This window comes from Ranitomeya variabilis, chromosome 1, assembly GCF_051348905.1.
Source record: "Ranitomeya variabilis isolate aRanVar5 chromosome 1, aRanVar5.hap1, whole genome shotgun sequence".
Lineage (NCBI taxonomy): Eukaryota > Metazoa > Chordata > Amphibia > Anura > Dendrobatidae > Ranitomeya > Ranitomeya variabilis.
In genome coordinates, this window is record NC_135232.1 from 700980313 (window position 1) to 701007902 (window position 27590).

Consider the following 27590-nt stretch of genomic DNA (forward strand, 5'->3'; position numbering starts at 1 on the left):
CACTGCACCAAAGCACAGCCCCCCTGCCCTGGAACACAGCCCTCCTGCCCCAGAGCACAGAGCCCTTGACCCAGCACAGAGCCTCTGCCCCAGCACAGAGCACCAGCACAGAACGCCTGCCCCAGCACAGAGCCGCCACCACCGCACCTGCTTGGGATGGGAATTCCCGGAGGCCGCCGTACCAGCCTGGACCACCGAATGACCCCTGTGACCACTCCTCCACCTGTGCCGATCCCTTCCCTGGTAAGCTGAATTCGGACTGTAAGACAGACCCCCATTTGACACATAATTTTTTTTCCCCCTATTTTCCTTCTGAAAATTTAGGGTGCGTCTTATGGTCGTGTGTGTCTTATAGTCCGAAAAATACAGTACGCTGTAGAAATTTAGAAAGTGTCATTTTTCTGGCAGTTGTTTGCTTAAAAAAATCAGATGGCAATAAAAAAGAACAAAATAAAATAAATAAGATCTAAGAAACGAGATAAATGCCAATAGTAAAAAAATGATTTTTTAACTACAGGTACTTAATTTTAGTCTAAAGGGCCATATCACATTTTTTTCTCTTAATTTTTATTTGGTTGTTGACTATGACGTATTTTTCAATATCACAGGAAAATATGTATTCATATATTTTATAAAACCACAATGAATAATATTTAAGTTTTTATACTTTTTGAATAAATTTAAAATACGTCAAAAGACCAACTAAAAGTAAAAATAATCATTGAAATTCATTCATTCCTGCAACTTGCCTTATGCGGAATGAAGGACCAGTCATAAAAATACAAAATGCTGGATCCTTCTTTCATCTAACATCTTCAGAACATGTGAAACCAGACTCAATGTTGGACAATGGCTGCCTGATCCCACCAAAGGAAATGAATTTCAGCGATGACCCTCCATCTAGGTAGAGCCTGGACATGTCCACTTTCCATGACAAACATTGTTATTAAAATTGTACCATACAGATGATCAATCCTCTGCATATAAACTTCGAGCTGAATTTTGTTAAATTTGCAAGTCCTCATTGATTCGGGAAACTTGATTCACATGAAGTGCTAAACTAGAAGGCCCACACTTCCTCTAGATTGATTCAGCAAGAGAGTGTGCTGGCATGACATGAGACATGGCTGTGTGGGCTTCCCCATAATGTCTGTCTGTTATTACGTCACATGGTCTAAAGATGTCAATCAAGGGGGACAATCCCAGCCACTATGTAAGTTAAGGCAGGGAAACCATTTTAGGCTTTTACATCATAGGAATAGGAGGTCAGAGCGCGCAGCTCAACGTTAAAGAGAGGGATAGAAATACCTAAATCAAAGTGCGGTATGCTACTGCAGTGCTGAGGAACATAAAAAATGGGAGCGGCAGTCTCAGTCTGTGAATAACACATAAATTCAAGTGATGTAGGAGATAGAGATGGGGAGGTGCAGGAGCTGCAGAGTCTGTCTGACTGTGAACTGATTGATCCATGATAGACTCTAGTACAGCACCTTAAAGAAGTTGTCCACTACTTTTACATTGATGGCCTATCCTTAGGATAAGTCATCAATGTCTGATCGGCCAAGGTCCAACACCCAGCACCCCAGGCAATCAGTTGTCGTTGGTGTTGGCAGCAGCGGCTGCTGGCCAGAAGCACTCATTTGTTGAGCTACTCCGTCTACTTGTAGTGGCAGGGGCTTGGTACTGAACATCTGCCTCCTAATCAAATCAATATTAGGCAGATTTGCAGTACCCTGCGGCAGCCACTTCAAGTAGATGGAGAAGCTCAGTAAGTGAATAATCCTGGCCAGTGGTGGCCTCGGCCGACGCCTTTGACAACTGATTGGCAGTGGTGTCGGGCGTCGAACCACACCAGCTCAGACATTGATGAACTATCCTAATAGGCCATCAATGTAAAAGTAGTGGACAGCCTCTTTAAATACACCAATTATTTAAAATCTTGGAGCACTAAAAACAAGGATTTTAATTGAAGTCATCTCAGTCCTATTCTTGCTATTGAAGAAAAATGCTGAAACCAAGACTTGTGTGCTTGAGAAAGTGTGCTTCATGTGCACTGTTTACCTATAATTATGCATTTTGAGGCAAAATATACATTACTAAGGCCCCATTTGTTTTTAACGTAAATGTTCTATCTGTGATTTTCATAGAAAGAACACGTACCAATTGTAGTCTTCGGGTCAGTTCATTTGTCTGTATTTTGCAAACTGTGTGTCTGTGCAAAAATCATGGAGATATGTTTATGTTTGGATACAGTCCTAGGAGACCACCGAGTGTTACACAAGTCTTTTCTAGGCAATTGCATAAAATTGTTTAGCTGCAAATGGCATTTTTGGGAAAATCCAACAAAGCTTGCAAATTTGAATTTCAAAAGATTTGATCATCTCTATTGTCCACACAGGAAATATCATCAATGACGTTCAATGGATTATTGGTGTCTCAAAGCATTACGGAAAGGGATTGGATCCAAAGTCACCTCCAAATGGGTTTTCCTTTGGTACTATGGACATAGCGCTGGTATATTGGTGGTGGGCTAGTCTCACCCTGATTGGACTAAAATTGTAAAACAAGGACAAATATGTTTTACAGAACCAGAGACAATAAGTAAAGCTGAGAACAAGTTGATTTCTACTTTACAAAACTTTCATCATCTAAGGTAGTAGGTTACTGAAGGTTTCCATTTTTCTTAGAATCAACTGGAATTTTTCCCTTTAATTGGGAAAGATATCACTTTGTCTCTAATGAGAATTGACAGGTAATTCTTCACAACAATGTAAACACTGTAAATAGAAAAATCATGGTTGCGACCCTTCGTACTCACATTGCACAATCAGCTGAACCAAAGCTTCTCTGGGCTTGACATTAAATCCATTGTATTGACTGGTTTGACACCTGTAGGTTCCTGTCATTTCTCGGGATACATTGACTATCCTTAATATTCCATCATAACTCTCCATCTGCATCGATCCATCGGGCATTGGCACTTCTTTGTCAGCTCTTGACCACATGATAATTGGCTTAGGCTTTCCAGATACTTGACACTGCAGTTCTATGGTATCTCCTTCTCTGGCCACCATGGGGGACTTGCCTTTTGGAACTGTGAGATTTGGTGGAACTGAAATGAAAGAAGGAAAGTAAAGTAAGAATTCAAATTATATTCGTACTTTTGGAAAAAATGTTTAGTTTTGGTCAAAGGACATGATGGACTGGTTGGTTTCATGTATTGTATCAATGTAAGAGTTGGAGCTTCTTCTCTACAGCACTGCTCTCTGTTGCTTTGTTTTAGGTCACCTTTGTGCGACACTATAGACTACTGTTATTGCTAAGTACTGGGTTGACTAAATATGGTGCTTGTTGATTACAAACTATGGGATTTTTGCCTTCATCTGCATCAACATATTTGGCTATAGGTTGAACTCGATGGACTTAAGTCTACCATCAACCTTCAAAATTATTATACAAATCTTTTTGGTAAACATAAAAATGAACAATGTTTTAATTCAGAATTAAATGCTAGCTAGTAGCTAACCAAGCGTAAAAGTACCATTTTTATTTTAGGTGATCATGATCTTTGTTTATTTCAGTGTGGAACCCAAAAGTGGGACTTGGTCAGTTCTTCATGGTACTTCAAGGTCACAGTGAAAGCCGGTTTGCAAAAACAGGCAGAATATGGATCCTGATCCATTCCTACCCCTTTTGAAATAAATGTATCCACATTTTTCAAACATGGTTGTGATTGAATATGTCAGCATTGTTGCAGAAAGCACTAATTGGCTAATTTGTTGCCTATTGAGTGACCCAAGTGGTGCAATCAAGTCATTGGACCGCTTGCATCAGGAGCTAAATAGGAAAGTCCAAGGCACAGACTAAAATCTGCCACGGGAATGTCAGGGGGTGAGTGTCTTGTGATATTGTGGGTTACAATATGGCTAATCTTTTATTAAAAAGAACCTGATGGCTTTCCCATGCTCCCCCACCCCTAAACCACCACAATGTATTTATTCTTATGTTAATCCCCTTCCTAAAAAGCCCTTTGCGCTGTATGTTTGATTACACTAGATTGAGAAAATATATCTGTTTGCAATATGCTAATTAATGGCAAACTACTCAAGGTGGCATTGGTTTCCCCATCTTAGACATCCCACTAGTAATGTTAGAGTCTGGAGAATTTGTGGATACCTCCCAAGCTGACGATTATTGAAGAATAAAGATGTCAGTTTAAAGAAATCTATTAACTTGAGATATTTATTCGACACATTTCAAAGTGACAGGACCTTCTGGAAATATCCACATACCACAGGTAACACCTCTATAACAGCTGATGACAAAGAATCCATCAATCACATAAGGTCACCTCCTCTCTTCACAATGATCTTTGCACATGCTGATTACAGGTTTCAAATGAAAAGATCAGGATAGGGCCGGCATCAGCACCCGGGCAAGTGCCAGGGCCCCAGAGCTCGTTGGGTGACCCACTCACCATTGGGGACACCAGCGTGCTATGGGGGCCTTGTCCCTGTGCCTGTGATGGTGCTCGTGAGTGGGCCCCCCCCCCTGCTCAGGGCACTTGCATACTTATCTCTCCCTGTTCCAGCGCTGCAGCTTCTTCTGCATGCTCTGACTGTGACGTTCAGGTCAGAGGGTGCAGTGACGTGACCACTGTGCACCCTCTGCCTGAACAGTCACAGTGCAGAGAGCCGGAAGATGACGACGCTGAGGTGTCTGGAGCAGAGCAGCGGCCAGCAAGGAGAGGTATTTCATTTTTTTATGCATGGAGCATCTTATGGGACTAATTACATATGGAGCAGTATATGGGGCCAATTACATATGGAGCATCTTATGGGGCCAATTATATATGGATCAGTATATGGGGATTATTATTCTGTATGGAGCATTATATGGGATCCATTATTCTGTATGGAGCAATATATGGGACCCATTATTCTGTATGCAGCATTATATGGGGCTCATTATTCTGTATGGAGCATTATATGGGGCTCATTATTCTGTATGGAGCAATATGTATATGTAGGGCTCATTATTCTATATGGAACATTATATGGAAGTCATTATTCTGTATAGAGCATTATATGGAGCTCATTATTCTGTATGGAGCAATATATGGGGCTCATTATTCTGTATGGAGCCTTATATGGGGCTCATTATTCTTTATGGAGCAATATGTGGGGCTCATTATTCTGTATGGAGCAATATATGGGGCTGATTATTCTGTATGGAGCATTATATGGATGTCATTATTCTGTATGGAGCACTATGTGGTGCCCGTAATACTGTATGGAGGACTATACTGTCCGGTTTCTGAGCTATTGATATCACTCATGTAATTTAAGAAGTGAAATCTTTGGCTTTGTAATATACCTAGATTTCTCTGCTGTATCTGTGCATTATGAATTGTGGTATGTGTTAAAGGGGCCACTGTGACTCTTTCACCTGGGGCCCACAAAAACCTGCAGCCGGCCCTGGATCAGGGTTAATCTATTGCTGCTAATGTACATGTGAATTTCCTAAAACAACATCAAGTTAGACTCTAAAATGGACCCAATGGCCAATGTGAAATTTACAAGATTTATTGGGGTACAGAATATTGCCAAAAATGTTTATTTAACCTAAAAACCTGCTTTAAACAATCAATAATTTTCCGATGACACATTCTTTTAAAAGCATTGGACAATGGCCTGATATAGAAATAAAAAAGGCAAACGAAAAAAATTGTTTGTTGTTTGAATGAAGCTGATGAGTTATTATTAGAATTTAGCCTTAAGTGTTTGCTATGTACAGAAAGCAGGAATCATTGACTGGAAAATCAGCTGGTGCACGAGCAAAGGTTTCGCGCAGAGGGGTTTTCATGTATGTAACAAGCATAGCGTAGAACGCTCTTGGCTTCTTGTAACTGCTTCACCGTCTCTTTCCCAGCAGGTGCTGCTGCTGTATAACTATTTCATTCTCACACATTGCACAGAAGCCAAACGATCAACAAACCCGGTGTGAAAACATGTATCTGCCCGCCATATAATAGAAGTAAGAGATACAGAAAACTCTTCTGTCCATTCTGATATATACCAAGTACGATGTGACTGCAGTTAAAATAAACTAAAATGAGGCAGAACATGTCTATTCTTGTTACTTAATTGTGTAAAAATGAGTAAAGTAACCCTAATTTACATCCTCATAGCCAACCTAAACATTTCTTGAATTACGCTGTTTTCTTGATACAAATTTTAACACAAATTTAATATATACTAATATGCACATTTAAAAACAAATTATATATCAAGTTTTTGTATATTTATTTTTATTTCAAGTATACATTATAATGGATTCCAAGCTTACTGATTATGGGGATTCACTCTGGTAGACAATGGCAGGGACGCAGTAAAGGGGCACACGTAGGTTTTCAGTCCAAGCTCAGTAGTCCATGAGCCAAGAACCAAATTTGACGATATCGGTACCAAGCGGAGTGACTAATTCTCTTTGGTATTTTTAGGTAGATGCATGTCTGTAGTTTATTTTTTGATATGATAGCCCTTACATATACGTAGCTTATTAACCCCTTCAGCCCTAGGCCTATTTGTACCCAAGTGCCTAAGCCAATCTGACCTGTGCCACTTCATGGGCTAATAACTTTGGAACGCTTTCACCTATCCAAGCCATTCTGAGATTGTTTTCTCGTGACATATTGTACTTCACGTCAGTGCTAAATGGGAGTCAATATATTTTACCTTTCTATATAAAAAAATGCTAAATATTCGGAAATTTTGGAAAAATCGGCAATTTTTTAACTTTGAAATTCTCTGCTTTTTACAAAAATACTGATACCCCCCATAATAGTTATTAATTTACACTCCCCACATGTTTACTTCATATTGGCATCATTTTGAAAATGAAACCTTATTGTTTTACGACGTAATAGGGCTTATAGTTTTATGCGCAATTTTTCACATTTACAGCAAAACCCACTTTTCAAAGGACCAAGTCACTTCTGAAGTCACTTTAAGGGGCTTACATAACAGAAACCACCCATAAATTACCCCATTTTGCAAACTACACCCCTCAAGCTGTTCAAAACTCATTTTTAAAAACTGTTAACCCTTTAGGTGTTCCACAGGAATTTTAGCATGAGCCAAGAACCAAATATGACGATATCGGTACCACCCGGAGTGACTAGATGTAGTATTTGTAACAAAATTTAATCCAAGTTATGTAAATACACACTGAACATGTCATGTGCATATATATATATATATATATATATATATATATATATATATATATATATATATATATATATATATATATATGTTACTCCATAATATCTTCAACATCGGACTCTGAATCTGACTGTTGTTCTACTGGCTCGTCTTCAGTACCCTTGTTCTGGCATGTCTGTAATCTGCACATGTCTGTGCACTTCAGGCCATTGCTGAGGCAAGTACACTGAGGAAGTTCACATGACCGCACACACTTGCAGGACAGTAGCTGTATAATAGCTTCTGGTGCTGGTGCCCCTTGCATCCACTTGACAACAAGCTTTCCGTCGTTATCTATCATCCAACCGCAGTCTGTTGGGTTTGCAACCCATGGCTGGCTCTGCAGACTTCTCCTCCAGATCGCAGCCTGGTAGTTTGCACGCAGTGCATGCATGAAAAGGCAGTCCTGGCAAGGAGGGAGTTGACTTGACTCTACCACTCCACGTCTGGCACAGAACAGCTGATAACGGAGCCTGTTTACCTCAGTTGTTTGGGTAGTTGGCAGGTACATGTGGCAGGTGATTTCCTGTAACTTCTCAAAAAGTTCGGTAGACACTTCCCATGAACGACCAACTTCCTGAAAGGCATCCTGGTATGTCTTGTTCATCTTCAACTGCTTGAGTGTCGTCATCTTCCCACGGCCAGCGAATGCACTGACGGTGTCACAGCCTGTAAATGCATGCATACCAATCAATGAATCACATACGCTGCCTCCCAATGTTCGGCTCAGAGTGGTGATATCCAGGAATCTTGTCCGGTTCTGTGTACCGCATTTCTGGAACAGGTGGGATGGGATTTTGTGGCACATGCCCAGACACAGGACCATGACATCAGTATCCTCCGAAGTGATGATGACCGACTTGTAACCAGATTCTGCTGCATGAAGAGCATGGAGAAGGAGGCGTGTGTCTGCTTCTTCTTGATTTGACTTAAGGTCAGCAGCCTCTTCCCACTGTTCTTTGGTGATCTTAAAGCAGAGCTGCTCACATGTGACATACAGCTCCTTCTCCTCAAGCTTCTCCCTGTGGTGTTTCGCCCATGTGGTGCCCATAGAACACCCAGAGGTCCATGAATACTTCATGCAAGGTGGCTTTTCGGTCCAGATCGGTAGCAAGAATCCTTTTGGACGAATTCCTGTGGACCAGACCATTGAAGAGACAATCAACAAAGACACCCAGACACCAGGGGGCACAAAAGGCTTCAGCCTCAAAGTTGGAGCTGTTTCCAGGTTCTACCTGACATCAGAGTACCGCAGTATGTACTTGAGGCAGCTGAGGGCCCTGGTAGGCCAACAATATACTGACTTCAGCCATTCAGACCTACAGGTGTCTAGGATTAGAAGAGATGAAGCCGATGTCCAATCTTTCGTTCAACTGCTGGAGACAGGTTGGGTGAACCCCTTCAACAAAGAGCATAATGGTGAACTTATCAGTTTGTCAACAGCGACTGTAGCACCACCAGATGTAGCCAAAGACCTTCAAGGGGCATACAGTATAGGAGAGGATGCATATCAAACATTCAAGGATGAGCGTTTGGGTACCGATAAGCCAACTACATTGTTTCATGACAAGATGACGAAGAACAAACTTAAAACGTTCTCTAACATCCAAATGAAGACACGCAGACAAGGTCTTGGCAAGGAGGTAATTTTGAAGGCTGACAGAAACCTATTTGGCCAGATGATACTTGTAGCTGAGAACAGAAAGCTACAAATGAGTGATGTCTTGACTCATCCCCTGGGTCCATTGCCATGGGCACTTGCCAATGGTGATGGGTCTATCCGCAAGACCAACAAGGCTGCCCTCGCAAGGGAGTTGGAGAGGAATGCTCGTCCTGCAGAAGTGATCCCCGAGCCCTCTGCAACCATCATTGATGGGATGAGCCTGGTTCAGAAACTGAAGGGAAACAATGCAACATTTGGCCAGCTAGCAGGCACAGCAATGAGTCGCGCTATCCATGAGGGTGCTAAGAGCAAGCGCATTGATATTGTCTTTGACGTCTACAAGGAGACATCCATCAAAGATACAGAAAGAGTCAACAGATATGAAGGCACAGGGATCCATTTCAAGAACATTCAACATGGGCACAACATCCAGCAGTGGAAAAAGCTTCTAAGTAGTTCCTCCAACAAGGCAAGTCTCATAAAGTTTCTGGTAGAAGAATGGAAGGCGAAACACCACAGGGAGAAGCTTGAGGAGAAGGAGCTGTATGTCACATGTGAGCAGCTCTGCTTTAAGATCACCAAAGAACAGTGGGAAGAGGCTGCTGACCTTAAGTCAAATCAAGAAGAAGCAGACACACGCCTCCTTCTCCATGCTCTTCATGCAGCAGAATCTGGTTACAAGTCGGTCATCATCACTTCGGAGGATACTGATGTCATGGTCCTGTGTCTGGGCATGTGCCACAAAATCCCATCCCACCTGTTCCAGAAATGCGGTACACAGAACCGGACAAGATTCCTGGATATCACCACTCTGAGCCGAACATTGGGAGGCAGCGTATGTGATTCATTGATTGGTATGCATGCATTTACAGGCTGTGACACCGTCAGTGCATTCGCTGGCCGTGGGAAGATGACGACACTCAAGCAGTTGAAGATGAACAAGACATACCAGGATGCCTTTCAGGAAGTTGGTCGTTCATGGGAAGTGTCTACCGAACTTTTTGAGAAGTTACAGGAAATCACCTGCCACATGTACCTGCCAACTACCCAAACAACTGAGGTAAACAGGCTCCGTTATCAGCTGTTCTGTGCCAGACGTGGAGTGGTAGAGTCAAGTCAACTCCCTCCTTGCCAGGACTGCCTTTTCATGCATGCACTGCGTGCAAACTACCAGGCTGCGATCTGGAGGAGAAGTCTGCAGAGCCAGCCATGGGTTGCAAACCCAACAGACTGCGGTTGGATGATAGATAACGACGGAAAGCTTGTTGTCAAGTGGATGCAAGGGGCACCAGCACCAGAAGCTATTATACAGCTACTGTCCTGCAAGTGTGTGCGGTCATGTGAACTTCCTCAGTGTACTTGCCTCAGCAATGGCCTGAAGTGCACAGACATGTGCAGATTACAGACATGCCAGAACAAGGGTACTGAAGACGAGCCAGTAGAACAACAGTCAGATTCAGAGTCCGATGTTGAAGATATTATGGAGTAACATATATATATATATATATATATATATATATATATATATATATATGCACATGACATGTTCAGTGTGTATTTACATAACTTGGATTAAATTTTGTTACAAATACTACATCTAGTCACTCCGGGTGGTACCGATATCGTCATATTTGGTTCTTGGCTCATGCTAAAATTCCTGTGGAACACCTAAAGGGTTAACAGTTTTTAAAAATGAGTTTTGAACAGCTTGAGGGGTGTAGTTTGCAAAATGGGGTAATTTATGGGTGGTTTCTGTTATGTAAGCCCCTTAAAGTGACTTCAGAAGTGACTTGGTCCTTTGAAAAGTGGGTTTTGCTGTAAATGTGAAAAATTGCGCATAAAACTATAAGCCCTATTACGTCGTAAAACAATAAGGTTTCATTTTCAAAATGATGCCAATATGAAGTAAACATGTGGGGAGTGTAAATTAATAACTATTATGGGGGGTATCAGTATTTTTGTAAAAAGCAGAGAATTTCAAAGTTAAAAAATTGCCGATTTTTCCAAAATTTCCGAATATTTAGCATTTTTTTATATAGAAAGGTAAAATATATTGACTCCCATTTAGCACTGACGTGAAGTACAATATGTCACGAGAAAACAATCTCAGAATGGCTTGGATAGGTGAAAGCGTTCCAAAGTTATTAGCCCATGAAGTGGCACAGGTCAGATTGGCTTAGGCACTTGGGTACAAATAGGCCTAGGGCTGAAGGGGTTAATAAGCTACGTATATGTAAGGGCTATCATATCAAAAAATAAACTACAGACATGCATCTACCTAAAAATACCAAAGAAAATTAGTCACTCCGGGTGGTACCGATATCTGGCCCGGCTCATGGACTACAGGGTTTTATTCACACTGGCAGCAGAAATAAACAGTCTATCAGACGTCCAGCTTTTTTCAACAACGCAGGTTAGGGCCCGGACGTGCCAGTCCATTCGGATGTTGACACAAATCATCCCTCGGTTCTTTTCCACCCACCAACATACACTGAGGAGCTCTGGTTGTCTATTTATGATGCCAGAAGACCTGCGGCTTTGCAATCCGGGCGTTTCCCGCAAAACCTGAAATAGCAGAGAAGGTCCAGGCCAGGTCTTGACCTCCTTCCCTGCTGTTTACCAGTTGGAAAGGCACATGCTGGAAGGAATATATCTCCCATCCAGCACCATACCCCTCACTGCATCACATTATAAAGTTTTCATTGTTTAAAGAGGACTGGTAACCTGATAAAAATAAATTAGATAAATACCTTGCAAAATTCCCCAAGCTCCCCCGATTCTGTTGCTGTTTTCCGTTTTGTTCTGCGTCTCTCCATTGCAGAGATATTCACATTTGTTGCTTTTGGAGAGCAGTATGTGAAATCTCTGCTTGTAGTGCAACTGGGCATTTCTTTGGAGTCCTATCTGAGAGCACATGCTTTTGCCTTTATTTCCCAGATACTGCCAATCACGGAAGCTGATTTAGCAGTCTCAGACACTGCCGGCCGGTGATTGACAGTTTCTTGGAAGGAGGGGTGAAAGCATATGCCCCCTAAAGAAGATTCCTCAGTTGCACTACAAACAGAGACTTCACTTGGTGTGCTCAAAACTTAAAAACTTACAATACAGCTTAAAATAGTTGCTAGTGACATCATGGTTACTGAATATCACTAAAAATAATCCTGTTTATATGAGACCCCCACTTTTATAGGAAAAAATAAAAATAAACTGACTTGACTGTCCGCTACATAATAATCCTATCTTAACTGCTAAAAAAAAAGAAAATTATATATATATAATAAAATAAAAACATATACTCACCTCCCAGACAGTTGCCACTCATCCTATGTCAAGTGACTGTAAGGGGGTACAAGGACTAGTTGTGCCCACTCGCCCTCACCTGTGTTCTTATGCCCCTGAAAAGCTGGTATATTTAATACGTTATGCTGTGAACTGCATAATGCTGCTATATGGTATATGACTGTTAAATGTTATGTGCACTGTAAGATTGCTAATGCCATGTATTTATGTTATTGTCTCGGGAAAGTGCAGTATTCAGATTGGCCCACTAGAGGGGGCACAATAGTATAAGACATCAGTAGGATAGGAACTAGTTAATTAGCAGGGGCCAACTGTGTAAGGTGTAGAGAGCTTCCTGCATTTGGTCAGAAGGGCCTCAGAGCCCATACAGGGCAGTTGAGCCACGTAACGTTTCTCAAGTCAAAGGGCCCAGCTCGTCCAAGGCCTAAGAGTAATGATTGCCGGTGAAGCAGAGGAATACAGGGCAGCTTTGTCACGATGGCGGTCAGCTACTTAGGAAGACGCCTGCGTTTCTGGTGCGAAACGGACCGGGAACTTCTACAGTTAGTCAGACTGGTCAGACCGAATGCTGTGGTACCGGGGACAACGGTGCAACCCGGTGATATTCGTACAGTGGAGAGAGACAGCACAGGGACAGAAAATGTTGTGTCTTGTGAAGTGTCTTGTGTTGTACCTAAATGTGAACTGGACGAGCTGAGAAAGGAACTAAGTAAAATCGCTTGTTTTAAGTTGGAACTTGATTCTGTCTCTCTTTATATGGAATCTCAAGAAGGAAACCCCCAGCGAATAAAAGAGGACCCAGATGGACAAGAAAGCGGACAAAAAGGTATGCTACCGCTGAGACATTATGTGCATGTGACAGAGGGCCAGGGTGCGCTAAAGCTGCCACCATTGAAAGCCACGACTACAGCCCTGGCCACTGTTACATGACCACGAAAGCCAGTCAGAGGTCACCGATTAGCTGCAGTCTTCTATTTCATCAGAGCAGACATCCACTCTGGTAGACACAGTGCCAACATCGAAGCAGTGGTGCTGCTCCGAGCAGTGAATACACGTTTTTTGTGTGGGAACTTAAGCAATTAAAGGGAATCAGTCAAAAGGTTTTCCCCATATAAACTAAAATCACCACCTTTAAGCCTTCTTCCATAGCATTCCAGCAACATGTGTATAGGACACCATGTCTCCCATAGATCGAAGAAAATACCTTACATAATTCAGCATTGCTGTATGTTAATCGCCACGGTCCGGTCTGTCGGCCTTTCTCTCTTCATGCTTAAATGGGAAGTGGTTGCTGTCTCCTACGCTATCCATCCAGCGCTGGAAATCTTCAGCCCATGCAGCTGAAGCAGTGACCTGAACAGATGCTCTTTGCCCAGCCCTGCTGAGGATGGAGCAAAATCCTATAATGGGCATGCGCCAGCTTCACTTTCAGGTCATCAGCTTTTTCAGGGCAGAGCAAAGATTGTCTGCATAGGACTGTGCTTCAACGGCGCAGGCCCAAGATTTGCAGAACTGGATGGATAATGTAGAAGGCATCATGCACATCCATCAAAGCAGAAAGAGAGTTTTTTTGGGAAGAGAGGAGGTGCCAAGCACAGTGATGCCCATTCTACCAGGCCTTGGCGATTTGCATACTGCATGGGAGAATTATATAAGATATTTTCTTAGATCCGCGTAGGAGCGGGGGGCTTATACACAAACTGCTACATTGCTTTGTGAAAGAGCTTCAAGATGGTGCTTTTAGTGTATATGGGGAAAATCTGGTGACAAGTTCCCTTTAAACAGGGGTTGTACAGTAGTAGACAACCCCTTTAAAAAATTGGATTTTAATCTATCCTAATTTGCTCCAGAGGGAATCCATGAATAAAGCAAAGAAAAATTCTATTATTCGGGACCTGTTTTCTTGAAATATATTCATGCAGGCATGGAATAGGAATAGATATGAGCAAATGAATATATCGTCTTTATTAAAACAGTGGATATTTCTCATCTTCTGAACAGAACAGTTTAGGAAGAACTTGTTCTTTGTCTGCTTTGCCCTTTGCTGAAAATATTACCATAAATAGCATTGGCCTTTTACGAGCATGGCATTTCTCTATACCCGAGGTCAGAAATGGAAAGCATTTCTAAAAGGCAAGATAAGCAATACTGTTGATGGCCACATTCATCGCCCCTCTATTCTTTTCGGTGTATTTTGGAGGAAGGTATTGTATATATGTCTTAACTCTTACAGGGGTTTTCCAGGACTTTAATGATGACCTATCCTTGAGATGGACAATCAATATTTATTGCATTCCTTCACCAGAGCTGAATAAAAGGACAATTTTCACCCTGGCACATGATATATACAGTTGCATATGTGCCTGGTACTGAAGCTTAGTCATGTGAATGGGACACAGCTACAGTACCAGGCACAGTCACAATCATTGTGTGAACATTAAAGGGGCCACGCCACTCCAGCTGATTAGTTTCGGTAAATTTTATCCAAACTATTCCAATAATAAAGAACCAGAAACACATGGGCTACTTGCACACTGAACAAGTCTGTAGGAACCTGTTCACACCACCAGAAAACTTGAAGACACAAAAAAGCACAGTGAGGTCAAAAATACTCTGTTGTAAAAAAATCACAGTAATAAGCAAGTGCTAGTCAAAAGATGTAAAGAAAACAGGGTATTTAGTTGATACGTTTTTTTGCAAAAAAATGTATACTAAGCTGCTCCACCAAATCGCCAAGGTATACCCATTATAGAGCAGTCCTAACTAATGTATGCAATCCCTATCTTGTTTCTACAAGACTGGGGAGTCCACCACTCCTCTGTGGGTCATTTGCATTTAAGCTGTTCCATCCTGCATGTCCACATGTATATTTTTTTCTCTCTGAACCCTGCTTATACAGGTACTATACAGATAATCAGGTTTTAAATACATCAGATAGGGATTGCATACATTAGTTAGGACTGCTCTATAATGGGTATACCTTGGCGATTTGGTGGAGCAGCTTAGTATACATTTTTTTGCAAAAAAACGTATCAACTAAATACCCTGTTTTCTTTACATCTTTTGACTAGCACTTGCTTATTACTGTGATTTTTTTACAACAGAGTATTTTTGACCTCACTGTGCTTTTTTGTGTCTTCAAGTATTCCAATAATAAAGGCTTATTCTAAAGACTGGCCATCAAATTTGATGCTCTGGGAAACCCCCTTTAAGGACTGGGTTACTTGTCTGTGCAGTATAGATCTGCATAGCGGTTGATCTAACAGTAAATATATATATATACTATTAATCCAACTGAAGGCCACTTTTACATTTAAAGTGAAAATTCCATATGAAAATTGTACACATGATTAAACCACTACTAAATATCACTATTGTTTGGTATTATACTGTATATGCATTTATTAATGGCTTATTGTTATAATGGGTAACTAGTTTTTTAAGACTTGGCCGCCAAGCTTAGATTGTTTTATTTTAATACCTAATTATTATTATGCTACGGAAACATTCTCCAAACACAGAGCATAACCTGGCATTGCGCACATCGGTAATGAATTCAGCAAAAATATAAGGCAACGGAACTATGGGCTCATCTATTAACATTGGAAAGACAAAATAAAAATTCAGAAGTGATGCATATTTAATCCATTAGTCAGGAGGCCAGCCCAGGTTAATTGATTCTAATTTCTAACAACTACTCTGTGCAGAAGAGGATGAAGACAGGTATAAATGGCATGTGTTTCCATATAAATGTACTGATTCATGAAGATTTATACTTTAAAGGCTTTGTCCACTTTTGTAACCAATATTATTAACTGATTCATTGTATCTGAGATAGAAAACAGTGAAAACTGACTTAATTGAAATTGACCAGCTCCACTACAGACCTATATATCTCCATGGCAACAGACTACAAACATGCCCTGTGTAGTCTGATCCTACATTCCTACTCCCTTCCATCTGTCCCCTACTTCTTGCTACCCTACATTTTGTTGGTTAATAGAAAAGCCATATAAAGCTACAAATATTTTTTTTTCACTCTTTAAAAAACCCTCAACACTGTCTACAGGTTGTGTCTGGTTTGTAGCTCAGCTGAAGAAAATGTTGCAGAGCTGCAACACCATACACAACCTGTAATGATGGATTGAGCTATAGTCAGAAGAAACAGCCATCTTTTTTTTTTTTTTATCTCAGCCATCCTTTGACCATATTGACCAGTAGAATATGCATTTTCAGAGCCAAATCAGAGTCCACTGTGGTCCCATTCACTGCACTAGCATGCAATTCACATAATAATACCACAATAACTAGATAACAGCTGTACAGTGCCAAACTAATAGTGCCATACAGTGCCAAATAAGAGTATATGTGGGCACATGGCAAAACACTCAGCAGTGTTCAATAATTCTACCACAATGCCCAAATAACAGAGCTATACAGTGACTAAATAGTGATGTCAATAATGTCCCTATAAAATAATGCCACCATATAATACCCAACATTATACTGCAGTACCCGAATAAAGCTATATAGTGCCTAAATAATTGTCATTAGTGTTCCTATAAAACACTACCATATAATGCCCACAAGTACTGTATACCGCAATACCCAAATAACAAAGCTTTACAGTGACATTATAATGATGCCAATAGTGTACCTATAAAACACCACTATACAATTGTCAAAATTATTCCCCAATACTCAAATAACAGGGCTATATAATGCCTTAATAATGATAGCAATAGTGTCTCTATAAATTTATGCTACTTTACAATGTCCAAAATTATACCACAATACATAAAAAACAGAGCTACACAGTGCTTAAAAAATTATGCCAATAGTATCTATAAAAAATAATACTACCATGCAAAGCCCCCAAATTATACCACAATATCCAAATAGAGCTATATCGTGCCTAAGTAATAATGTTAATAGTGTCTTTATAAAATACCATAAAATGGCCAAAACTAACTGGAATTCCCTGTAGATATGCAAATATAAGAGAGCTATACAGCGCCTAAATAATTATGTCAATAATGTCCCTATAAAATATTACTACCATATAATGCCCCAAATCATACCACAATACCCAAATATCAGACCTAAACAGTGATTAAATAATGATGACTTTAGTGTCCCTATAAAAATACTATTATAAAATGCAAAAAAATTATACCACTACACCCATAATGCAGACCTATACAGTGCATAAATAATGATGCCAAGTGTCCCTACAAAACATTACCACCATACAATGCCCAAAATTATAACACAATACCCAAATAAAAGAACTATGTAGTGCCTAAATAAGGATGCCAATATTGTCCATAAAAAATAATACTACCATACAATGGCAAAAATTATACTGCAATATCCACAATATCCAAATAGTTCCTTAATAATGATAGCAATAGTGTCCCTAGAAAATATTACCATATAATGCAAAAAATCATGCCACAATACCCAAATAACAGAGCTGTGCTGTACCTAAATAATGATGACAATAGTGTCCCTACAAAATACCACCATACAATGCCCAAAATTAGACCGTAATACCCAAATAGCTACATAGTGCCTAAATATTTATGCTAATAATGTCTACTACTACTGCTAAGGTTTCCTACCACACAGTACCCCAAATTATACCGCAATACCCAAATAACAAGTTATACAGTGCCTAAATAATGATGCCAAAAGTGTTCCTATAATACCGACATAAACGGACTAATTAACAGGTCATGTTGCTGTGAAATGTCCCTGGGTAGATTAGTGGGATTAAAGGGTAAAAACCCACTTACATTTGCCCCTTTCAGTCCAACAGATAATCCATGTCTATATATGAAAATGTAAAATCCTACTATTGTGAAGTGTTAAAACAATTCAATAGTTTCTGAAAAATATTAATAAAAAAAAAGAAAAATGCAAACTATTCCATTAGTTATTTCATTGAGCAGACTTACAAAATTCTCCAAATGACCTATCTTGTCCCAAAGCGGTGGCATCACATTAATTCTTTACAGCCATCAGACTGCTTCAGAAGTTCTGCTGCAATTGGGACTCACCCAGTGGCAAAACATCGCTTGGAAAAACATAAAATAATAAAGCAAACATCATCAACGAAACACGGCAACAAAAAAAGTGGTTTCCAAAAGTTTAAATCTGATTTATTTATGAATTTAAGGTGAGGTGGCATTACAGAGTTGCTAACATAACAAGCGCCCATGATGAATGCATAAAAAATTGTTTTTCTGCTGCACTGTGTGAGTCATTTTATTTTAAGGAGAAGAATATTCAAATGAATCTACTAAATGTTATGTTGGGTACTTACATGTGTCTGAGTTCATGGGAAGTTATTATCAGAAAATGACAGTTTAAATCAGGTTTTTGCGCTAAATGCATTTTTACTTTTTTTTAATAATATTCTTTATTAAAAATATAACAAATAAATCTTGTAATTTTCACACTAACAATTGTGGCTTTTTAGATAGTAACTTACTGTTGTTTCAGGAACCAACACATGTATTTGAACAGACTCTGCCACTATCTTTTGTGTTGAGGTATCGAATGAGCATGTACAAAGGTCAATGTAAAGTGAGGGGAAGCAGGGTCAGCTATGACATCACCTTTTGTGATTGGTAGATCCTGTGATATACAGGACTTATCAAGCATTTTACAGGAGGGGAGAGAGTGAGCTGTGACATCACCTATTGTGAATGGAGGACCCTGTGTTATCTACTGTATATAGAGGTATTATCAGTCATTATACAGGAGGAGGAGGCGAGCTATGACATCATCTATCGTGTATGGTGGATCCTGTGTTATCTACTATATATAGAGGTGCTATCAGTCATTATACAGGAGGAGGAGAGCTGTGACATCACCTATTGTGAATGGTGGATCGTGTTATCTACTGTATATAGAGGTGTTATCAGTCATTGTACAGGAGGAGGTGAGCTGTGACATCACCTATTGAGAATGGTGGATCCTGTGTTATCTACTGTATTTAGAGGTGTTATCAGTCATTGTACAGGAGGAGGAGGTGAGCTGTGACATCACCTATTGTGAATGGTGGATCCTGTGTTATCTACTGCATATAGAGGTGTTATCGGTCATTGTACAGGAGGAGGAGGTGAGCTGTGATATCGCCTATTGTGAATGGTGGATCCTGTGTTATCCACTGTATATAGAGATGTTATCAGTCATTATACAGGAGGAGGTGAGCTGTGATATCACCTATTGTGAATGGTGGATCCTGTGTTATCTACTGTATATAGAGGTATTATCAGTCATTATACAGGAGGAGGAGGCGCGCTATGACATCATCTATCGTGTATGGTGGATCCTGTGTTATCTACTGTATATAGAGGTGCTATCAGTCATTATACAGGAGGAGGAGAGCTGTGACATCACCTATTGTGAATGGTGGATCGTGTTACCTACTGTATATAGAGGTGTTATCAGTCATTGTACAGGAGGAGGTGAGCTGTGACATCACCTATTGAGAATGGTGGATCCTGTGTTATCTACTGTATATAGAGGTGTTATCAGTACAGGAGGAGGGGAGGTGAGCTGTGATATCACCTATTGAGAATGGTGGATCCTGTGTTATCTACTGTATACAGAGGTATTATCAGTCATTATACAGGAGGAGGAGGCGAGCTATGACATCATCTATCGTGTATGGTGGATCCTGTGTTATCTACTATATATAGAGGTGTTATCAGTCATTATACAGGAGGAGGAGAGCTGTGACATCACCTATTGTGAATGGTGAATCCTGTATTATCTACTGTATATAGAGGTGTTATCAGTCATTGTACAGGAGGAGGAGGTGAGCTGTGACATCACCTATTGAGAATGGTGGATCCTGTGTTATCCACTGTATATAGAGATGTTATCAGTCATTATACAGGAGGAGGTGAGCTGTGATATCACCTATTGTGAATGGTGGATCCTGTGTTATCTACTGTATATAGAGGTGTTATCAGTCATTGTACAGGAGGAGGAGGTGAGCTGTGATATCACCTATTGTGAATGGTGGATCCTGTGTTATCCACTGTATATAGAGATGTTATCAGTCATTATACAGGAGGAGGTGAGCTGTGATATCACCTATTGTGAATGGTGGATCCTGTGTTATCTACTGTATATAGAGGTGTTATCGGTCATTGTACAGGAGGAGGAGGTGAGCTGTGATATCGCCTATTGTGAATGGTGGATCCTGTGTTATCCACTGTATATAGAGATGTTATCAGTCATTATACAGGAGGAGGTGAGCTGTGATATCACCTATTGTGAATGGTGGATCCTGTGTTATCTACTGTATATAGAGGTATTATCAGTCATTATACAGGAGGAGGAGGCGCGCTATGACATCATCTATCGTGTATGGTGGATCCTGTGTTATCTACTGTATATAGAGGTGCTATCAGTCATTATACAGGAGGAGGAGAGCTGTGACATCACCTATTGTGAATGGTGGATCGTGTTACCTACTGTATATAGAGGTGTTATCAGTCATTGTACAGGAGGAGGTGAGCTGTGACATCACCTATTGAGAATGGTGGATCCTGTGTTATCTACTGTATATAGAGGTGTTATCAGTACAGGAGGAGGGGAGGTGAGCTGTGATATCACCTATTGAGAATGGTGGATCCTGTGTTATCTACTGTATACAGAGGTATTATCAGTCATTATACAGGAGGAGGAGGCGAGCTATGACATCATCTATCGTGTATGGTGGATCCTGTGTTATCTACTATATATAGAGGTGTTATCAGTCATTATACAGGAGGAGGAGAGCTGTGACATCACCTATTGTGAATGGTGAATCCTGTATTATCTACTGTATATAGAGGTGTTATCAGTCATTGTACAGGAGGAGGAGGTGAGCTGTGACATCACCTATTGAGAATGGTGGATCCTGTGTTATCCACTGTATATAGAGATGTTATCAGTCATTATACAGGAGGAGGTGAGCTGTGATATCACCTATTGTGAATGGTGGATCCTGTGTTATCTACTGTATATAGAGGTGTTATCAGTCATTGTACAGGAGGAGGAGGTGAGCTGTGATATCACCTATTGTGAATGGTGGATCCTGTGTTATCCACTGTATATAGAGATGTTATCAGTCATTATACAGGAGGAGGTGAGCTGTGATATCACCTATTGTGAATGGTGGATCCTGTGTTATCTACTGTATATAGAGGTGTTATCAGTCATTGTACAGGAGGAGGAGGTGAGCTGTGACATCACCTATTGTGAATGGTGGATCCTGTGTTATCCACTGTATATAGAGGTGTTATCAGTCATTGTACAGGAGGAGGTGAGCTGTGACATCACCTATTGTGAATGGTGGATCCTGTGTTACCAACTGTATATAGAGGTGTTATCAGTCATTGTACAGGAGGAGGAGGTGAGCTGTGATATCACCTATTGTGTATGGAGGATCCTGTGTTATCTACTGTATATAGAGGTGTTATCAGTCATTGTACAGGAGGAGGAGGTGAGCTGTGACATCACCTAGTGTGAATGGTGGATCCTGTGTTATCTACTGTATATAGAGGTGTTATCAGTCATTGTACAGGAGAAGGAGGTGAGCTGTGACATCACCTATTGTGTATGGTGGATCCTGCATTACCTACTGTATATAGAGGTGTTATCAGTCATTGTACAGGAGGAGGAGGTGAGTGTGATAACACCTATTGTGAATGGTGGATCCTGTGTTATCTACTGTATATAGAGGTGTTATCAGTCATTGTACAGGAGGAGGAGGTGAGTGTGATAACACCTATTGTGAGTGGTGGATCCTGTGTTATCTACTGTATATAGAGGTGTAATCAGTCATTGTACAGGAGGGGGAGGTGAGCTGTGACATCATCTATTGTGAATGGTGGATCCTGTGTTATCCTCTGTATATAGAGGTGTTACCTATCATTGTAATTCTGTCTCTGATGATAAAGAAACTGCTAAACTCTTTTTTTTAAAGGATCATGATATGATCAAAAAAAATGCCATTTTTAAAATACATGTAACACAATATCTGATTAAAAAAGTCATTTTTGATGATGAATTCCCTTTAAAGAGGACCTGTCACTTGCAAATAAAATGGAGTTAAATACAATGTAAGCATCCCAGACCTTCCTTTATTCTGAAACCTTCTTCCGTTTTGCATGACTCACAACATTGCAAAACAATTTAACATCTGCTTTTGGATTGCAATATATGAAATCTCTGCTTTGCACTCCAAGAGCATGTCTTCACAGTCTGCTCTGTGACATGCCCTTACATAAAGCCCTCTCTCCCAGACACTGCTAATCACAGACCGGCCTCTCCTCTAGCAGTCTATCAATCTCAGAGGCAGCCAAGCTGTGTCTAGCTACATTTGGAAGGTAGAGGTGTACTGCAAAATGTAGATTTCACATATCACACTCCAAAAGAAACAAATGTGCATATCTCTGCAAATGGAGTGATGCAGTGCAAAACGGAAAATCAGAATCCAGAGAGCTCAGGTATTTTAAAAAGGTATTCCACAAAATTTTTCTGTGAGCTAGAGACAGGTCCTCTGTAAAGTAATTTATCCTCTGGTTGGTGCATTATGGGAGCTAGCTTTCCTTTAGGAGACCAGCTTAATATAGAATTTTATTGCAATATTTCAAGGAAAAAACATGCAAATTGGCTCCTTCCTGGAAGGACAGAAAACTTTCTGACTAGCGCCACCTAGTAAAGGTGACAGTAGTGAGATAATTTATTTTGTACTATGTTAGAGAATGTACATAACATAATTGCAGCCACATGGTCTGCCATGGAGCCCTTCAAGAAAGGGGGACATCTCTAGTAGGTTCCCTTGCCCAAAGACTTGTGCTGGAACACTTGTGGAGGTTTCAGCTCTCTGGTAGCCATGTGGATACGTTCAGGAACAGGGATTTTATATGAAAACAGAATAAAGTTTATTGTCATTCATAAACTTTTCAGCTCCAAAATGAAAACAGTCCTTTCTTCAGCACAAATGAATAACAAAACAGTTATTTTTTTGGGTAAGGCAAAGTCAATTAAAACAGTCTCACCAACTTGGTATTACAAGCACTTCTTAGTCTCTAGCATAGCCTGTCCACTAGTGATGAGCGAGTGTACTCGTTGCTCGGGTTTTCCTGAGCATTCTCGGGCGTCCTCTGAGTATTTTTTAGTGCTCGGAGATTTAGTTTTCATCATGGCAGCTGAATGACTTACAGCTATTAGCCAGCCTGAGTACATGTGGGGGTTGCCTGGTTGCTAGGGAATCCCCACATGTAATCAAGCTGGCTAAGAGATGTAAATCATGCTGCTGAGGCGATGAAAACTTAATCTCCGAGCAGTCATAAATACTCGGAGACCAACCGAGCAACGAGTACACTCGCTCATCACTACTGTCCACCATGAATTGTCTTTCTCCATCTCCGACACAACACACACTGCTGGGCTAAACCAGCTCTCTGCTATTAGACCTCTAAGACCTGAACTTGAGTATGTGAGCGACATTTCCCACCCAGACTCTTTTGGTCGCTCCTAAATCCCTCTTTGTGTTCTTCATTGTTCATGTCCTACTTCGAAACTCTCCAAGAACATTTATGAGGTTCATGTGAAAAAGGGAGAGCTACACACTCTGAATAAAATAGGCAACCCACCCAGTGTAATAGAGTTACTGCGACAGTGTGGAGCCAGAAGACTGCAGCGTCTGAGGGCTCCTACTCCAGCGCTGAGAAGAAGCACTTCTCCTTCATTTTAATAAATAATATGTTTATTTCTTCTGGCAGAACAGGGGTTAACGGCCATGTTGGAAATCCCTGTGCTGAGAGCTGAGCTCAGTTAGCCACTCCTTTTCCCTTTATAATCTGGGCTCTGAAACTACCGTAATCCTTGTCAGAGCTAGCTTTATTGCTGCATGGCTATCGGTGGCACATGAGCACATATGAGTAGGAGAGTTGAAGGAGTTATTAGTGACTGTTGCTTGGTTTGTACGCGTGGTAATTAGTGTTGAGCGATACCGTCCGATACTTGAAAGTATCGGTATCGGAAAGTATCGGCCGATACCGGCAAAGTATCGGATCCAATCCGATACCGATACCCGATACCAATACAAGTCAATGGGACTCAAGTATCGGACGGTATCCCTGATGGTTCCCAGGGTCTGAAGGAGAGGAAACTCTCCTTCAGGCCCTGGGATCCATATAAATGTGTAAAAGAAAGAATTAAAATAAAAAATATCGCTATACTCACCTGTCCGACGCAGCCTGGACCTCAGCGAGGGAACCGGCAGCGTTGTTTGTTTAAAATTCGCGCTTTTACTTGGTTACGTGAAGTCCCGGCTTGTGATTGGTCAGGGCGGCCATGTTGCCGGGACGCGGACCAATCACAGCAAGCCGTGACGAAATTACGTCACGGCTTGCTGTGATTGGTCCGCGTCCCGGCAACATGGCCGCCATTAACCAATCACAAGCCGTGACGTCACGGGAGGCTGGACACGCGCGCTTTTTAAAAAGCACGCGTGTCCAGCCTCCAGTGACGTCCCGGCTTATGATTGGTCACGGCGCCATGTTGCCGGGACGCGGACCAATCACAGCAAGCCGTGACGAAATTACGTCACGGCTTGCTGTGATTGGTTAATGGCGGCCATGTTGCCGGGACGTGGACCAATCACAGCAAGCCGTGACGAAATTACGTCACGGCTTGCTGTGATTGGTCCGCGTCCCGGCAACATGGCCGCCATTAACCAATCACAAGCCGTGACATCACGGGAGGCTGGACACGCGCGCTTTTTAAAATGGGCGCGTGTCCAGCCTCCCGTGACGTCCCGGCTTGTGATTGGTTGCGCCGCGGTCAACCAATCACAAGCCGGGAGGCTTGTATAATACATCAGCTGAGAGGTGATACATGGGAATGTGAGACACATCCTGCAAATTCGACCAAACTTATTATGCAATAATTGATGTTTTGACAACATTGGCAGTTTCCCCTTGTTTGGTTTAGTTCATCCTCACTCATTTTGTGCGCCGCGGTCAACCAATCACAAGCCGGGAGGCTGGACCCGCGCGCATTTTAAAATTTTAAAATGCGCGCGTGTCCAGCCTCCCGGCTTGTGATTGGTTGATCGCGGCGCAACCAATCACAAGCCGGGACGTCACGGGAGGCTGGACACGCGCCCATTTTAAAATGCGCGCGTGTCCAGCCTCCCGTGACGTCACGGCTTGTGATTGGTTGCGTCTCCCATGTGACTGCGACGCAACCAATCATAAAGCCGGGACGTAATTTTAAAATCCTTAAGGACCTGAAATTACGTCACGGCTTGCTGTGATTGGTTGCGTCGCCCATGTGACTGCGACGCAACCAATCACAACGCCGGAACGTAATTTTAAAATCCTGAAGGACCTGAAATTACGTCACGGCTTGCTGTGATTGGTTGCGTCCCGGTCACATGGGCGGCACGCAACCAATCACAAGCCGGGACTCACGTAAAGGAAAGAAAAGCGCAAATTTTAAACAAAGAACGCTGCCGCTTCCCTCGGTAAGGTGCAGGCTGCGTCGGAGAGGTGAGTATAGCAATATTTTTTATTTTAATTCTCTCTTTTACACATTTTTACATTAATGTTGTTTCGATACCGATACCCGATATCACAAAAATATCGGATCTCGGTATCGGAATTCCGATACAGCAAGTATCGGCCGATACCCGATACTTGCAGTATCGGAATGCTCAACACTAGTGGTAATACCTTATCCTTCTCTGTTTTGCTTTATTCCCCTACCTTCACAGCCCGGTGCATTCCTCTGTTACATGTGAGTGAATATTTTGTGTGCCTGGAGTTTTCTGTTAACCCCTTTCTGTGTTGCCTTGTTATGTTAGTGTACTATGGTGCACAGTAGTGACAATCTCTTCCCTGGGAGGGGAGGAGAACAGATGGAGGGCTAACATAGGAGATAAGGCAAGGGAGTAGATAATATAGAAGAGACATAGGTGACACAAGAAGGGGACATGGCTACAATAAATAATGACTGTTCTTCCAAAGGGCAAATTGTCAAGTATGTCCACATGTGAGGCACATCTTGAAGTTCTTGGACCCCAATGCTGAACTTTTAACAATGTCCTGTGTAACAATTACAGTAATGTGTTGCTTACTGGGCTGTTTGTTATAGTTTCATTACAATCAGTATTTTATTAGCAGGAGATTATCACTAGAGGACTAGAGGCCCCGTCACACATAGCGAGATCGCTAGCGAGATCGCTGCTGAGTCACAAGTTTTGTGACGCAACTGCGACCTCAGTAGCGATCTCGCTATGTGTGACACGTACCAGCGACCCGGCCCCTGCTGTGAGATCGCTGGTCGTGTCGGAATGGCCTGGGCCGTTTTTTGGTCGTTGAGGTCCCGCTGACATCACTGAATCGGTGTGTGTGACACCGATCCAGCGATGTCTTCACTGGTAATCAGGGTAAACATCGGGTTACTAAGCGCAGGGCCGCGCTTAGTAACCCGATGTTTACCCTGGTTACCAACGTAAATGTAAAAAAAACCAAACAGTACATACTCACCATCTGATGTCCGTCAGGTCCCTTGCCGTCTGCTTCCCGCTCTGACTGAGCGCCGCAAAGTGAAAGTGAAAGTACAGCACAGCGGTGACGTCACCGCTGCGCTCTGCTCTCACTGTACGGCGGCACTCAGTCAGAGCAGGAAGCAGATGGCAAGGGACCTGATGGACATCAGATGGTGAGTATGTACTGTTTGTTTTTTTTGGTAACCAGGGTAAACATCGGGTTACTAAGCGCGGCCCTGCGCTTAGTAACCCGATGTTTACCCTGGTTACCCGGGTGCTGCAGGGGGACTTCGGCATCGTTGAAGACAGTTTCAACGATGCCGAAGTCGTTCCCCTGATCGTTGGTCGCTGGAGAGAGCTGTCTGTGTGACAGCTCTCCAGCGACCACACAGCGACTTACCAACGATCACGGCCAGGTCGTATCGCTGGTCGTGATCGTTGGTAAATCGCTATGTGTGACGGGGCCTTAGGTCTCACGTGCACAGCAGTCTGGCTAATCTATGTAACCCTACCCCCACCACTGATTGGCAGCTTGCTGAGAATGTTCACAAGAAGTTGCTAATAAGGGATGTGGGCCGGGTTATACAGAGCTTAGCATTATGGTCTTAGTACATAAAACCGGGATTTTATGAAAACTATACCAAGCATTCCAGTAAGTGATACATCCGCGTATTCATCCGTGTAATCTTGCCCTATATTATGCTGCTCTCATAGACTGTTGATAGATGTAATTTAATGAAGGGACCATTGGGATCCCTCAGAGGACCAGTTGACTCATACTGACTCCCCTTTA

At 41.8% G+C, this 27590-nt stretch overlaps 1 protein-coding gene across 3 annotated transcripts in view; it reads right to left on the reverse strand.

Moving 5' to 3' along the window:
* MDGA2 (MAM domain containing glycosylphosphatidylinositol anchor 2) overlaps positions 1 to 27590 on the reverse strand; it is a 939656-nt gene that overhangs the window by 253844 nt on the left and 658222 nt on the right. For all 3 annotated transcript variants that reach the window (XM_077267305.1, XM_077267304.1, XM_077267303.1), the window contains exon 8: positions 2819 to 3112. In XM_077267305.1, coding sequence (XP_077123420.1) covers positions 2819 to 3112 — 294 coding nt within the window. The remainder of the gene's footprint in view (positions 1 to 2818; positions 3113 to 27590) is intronic.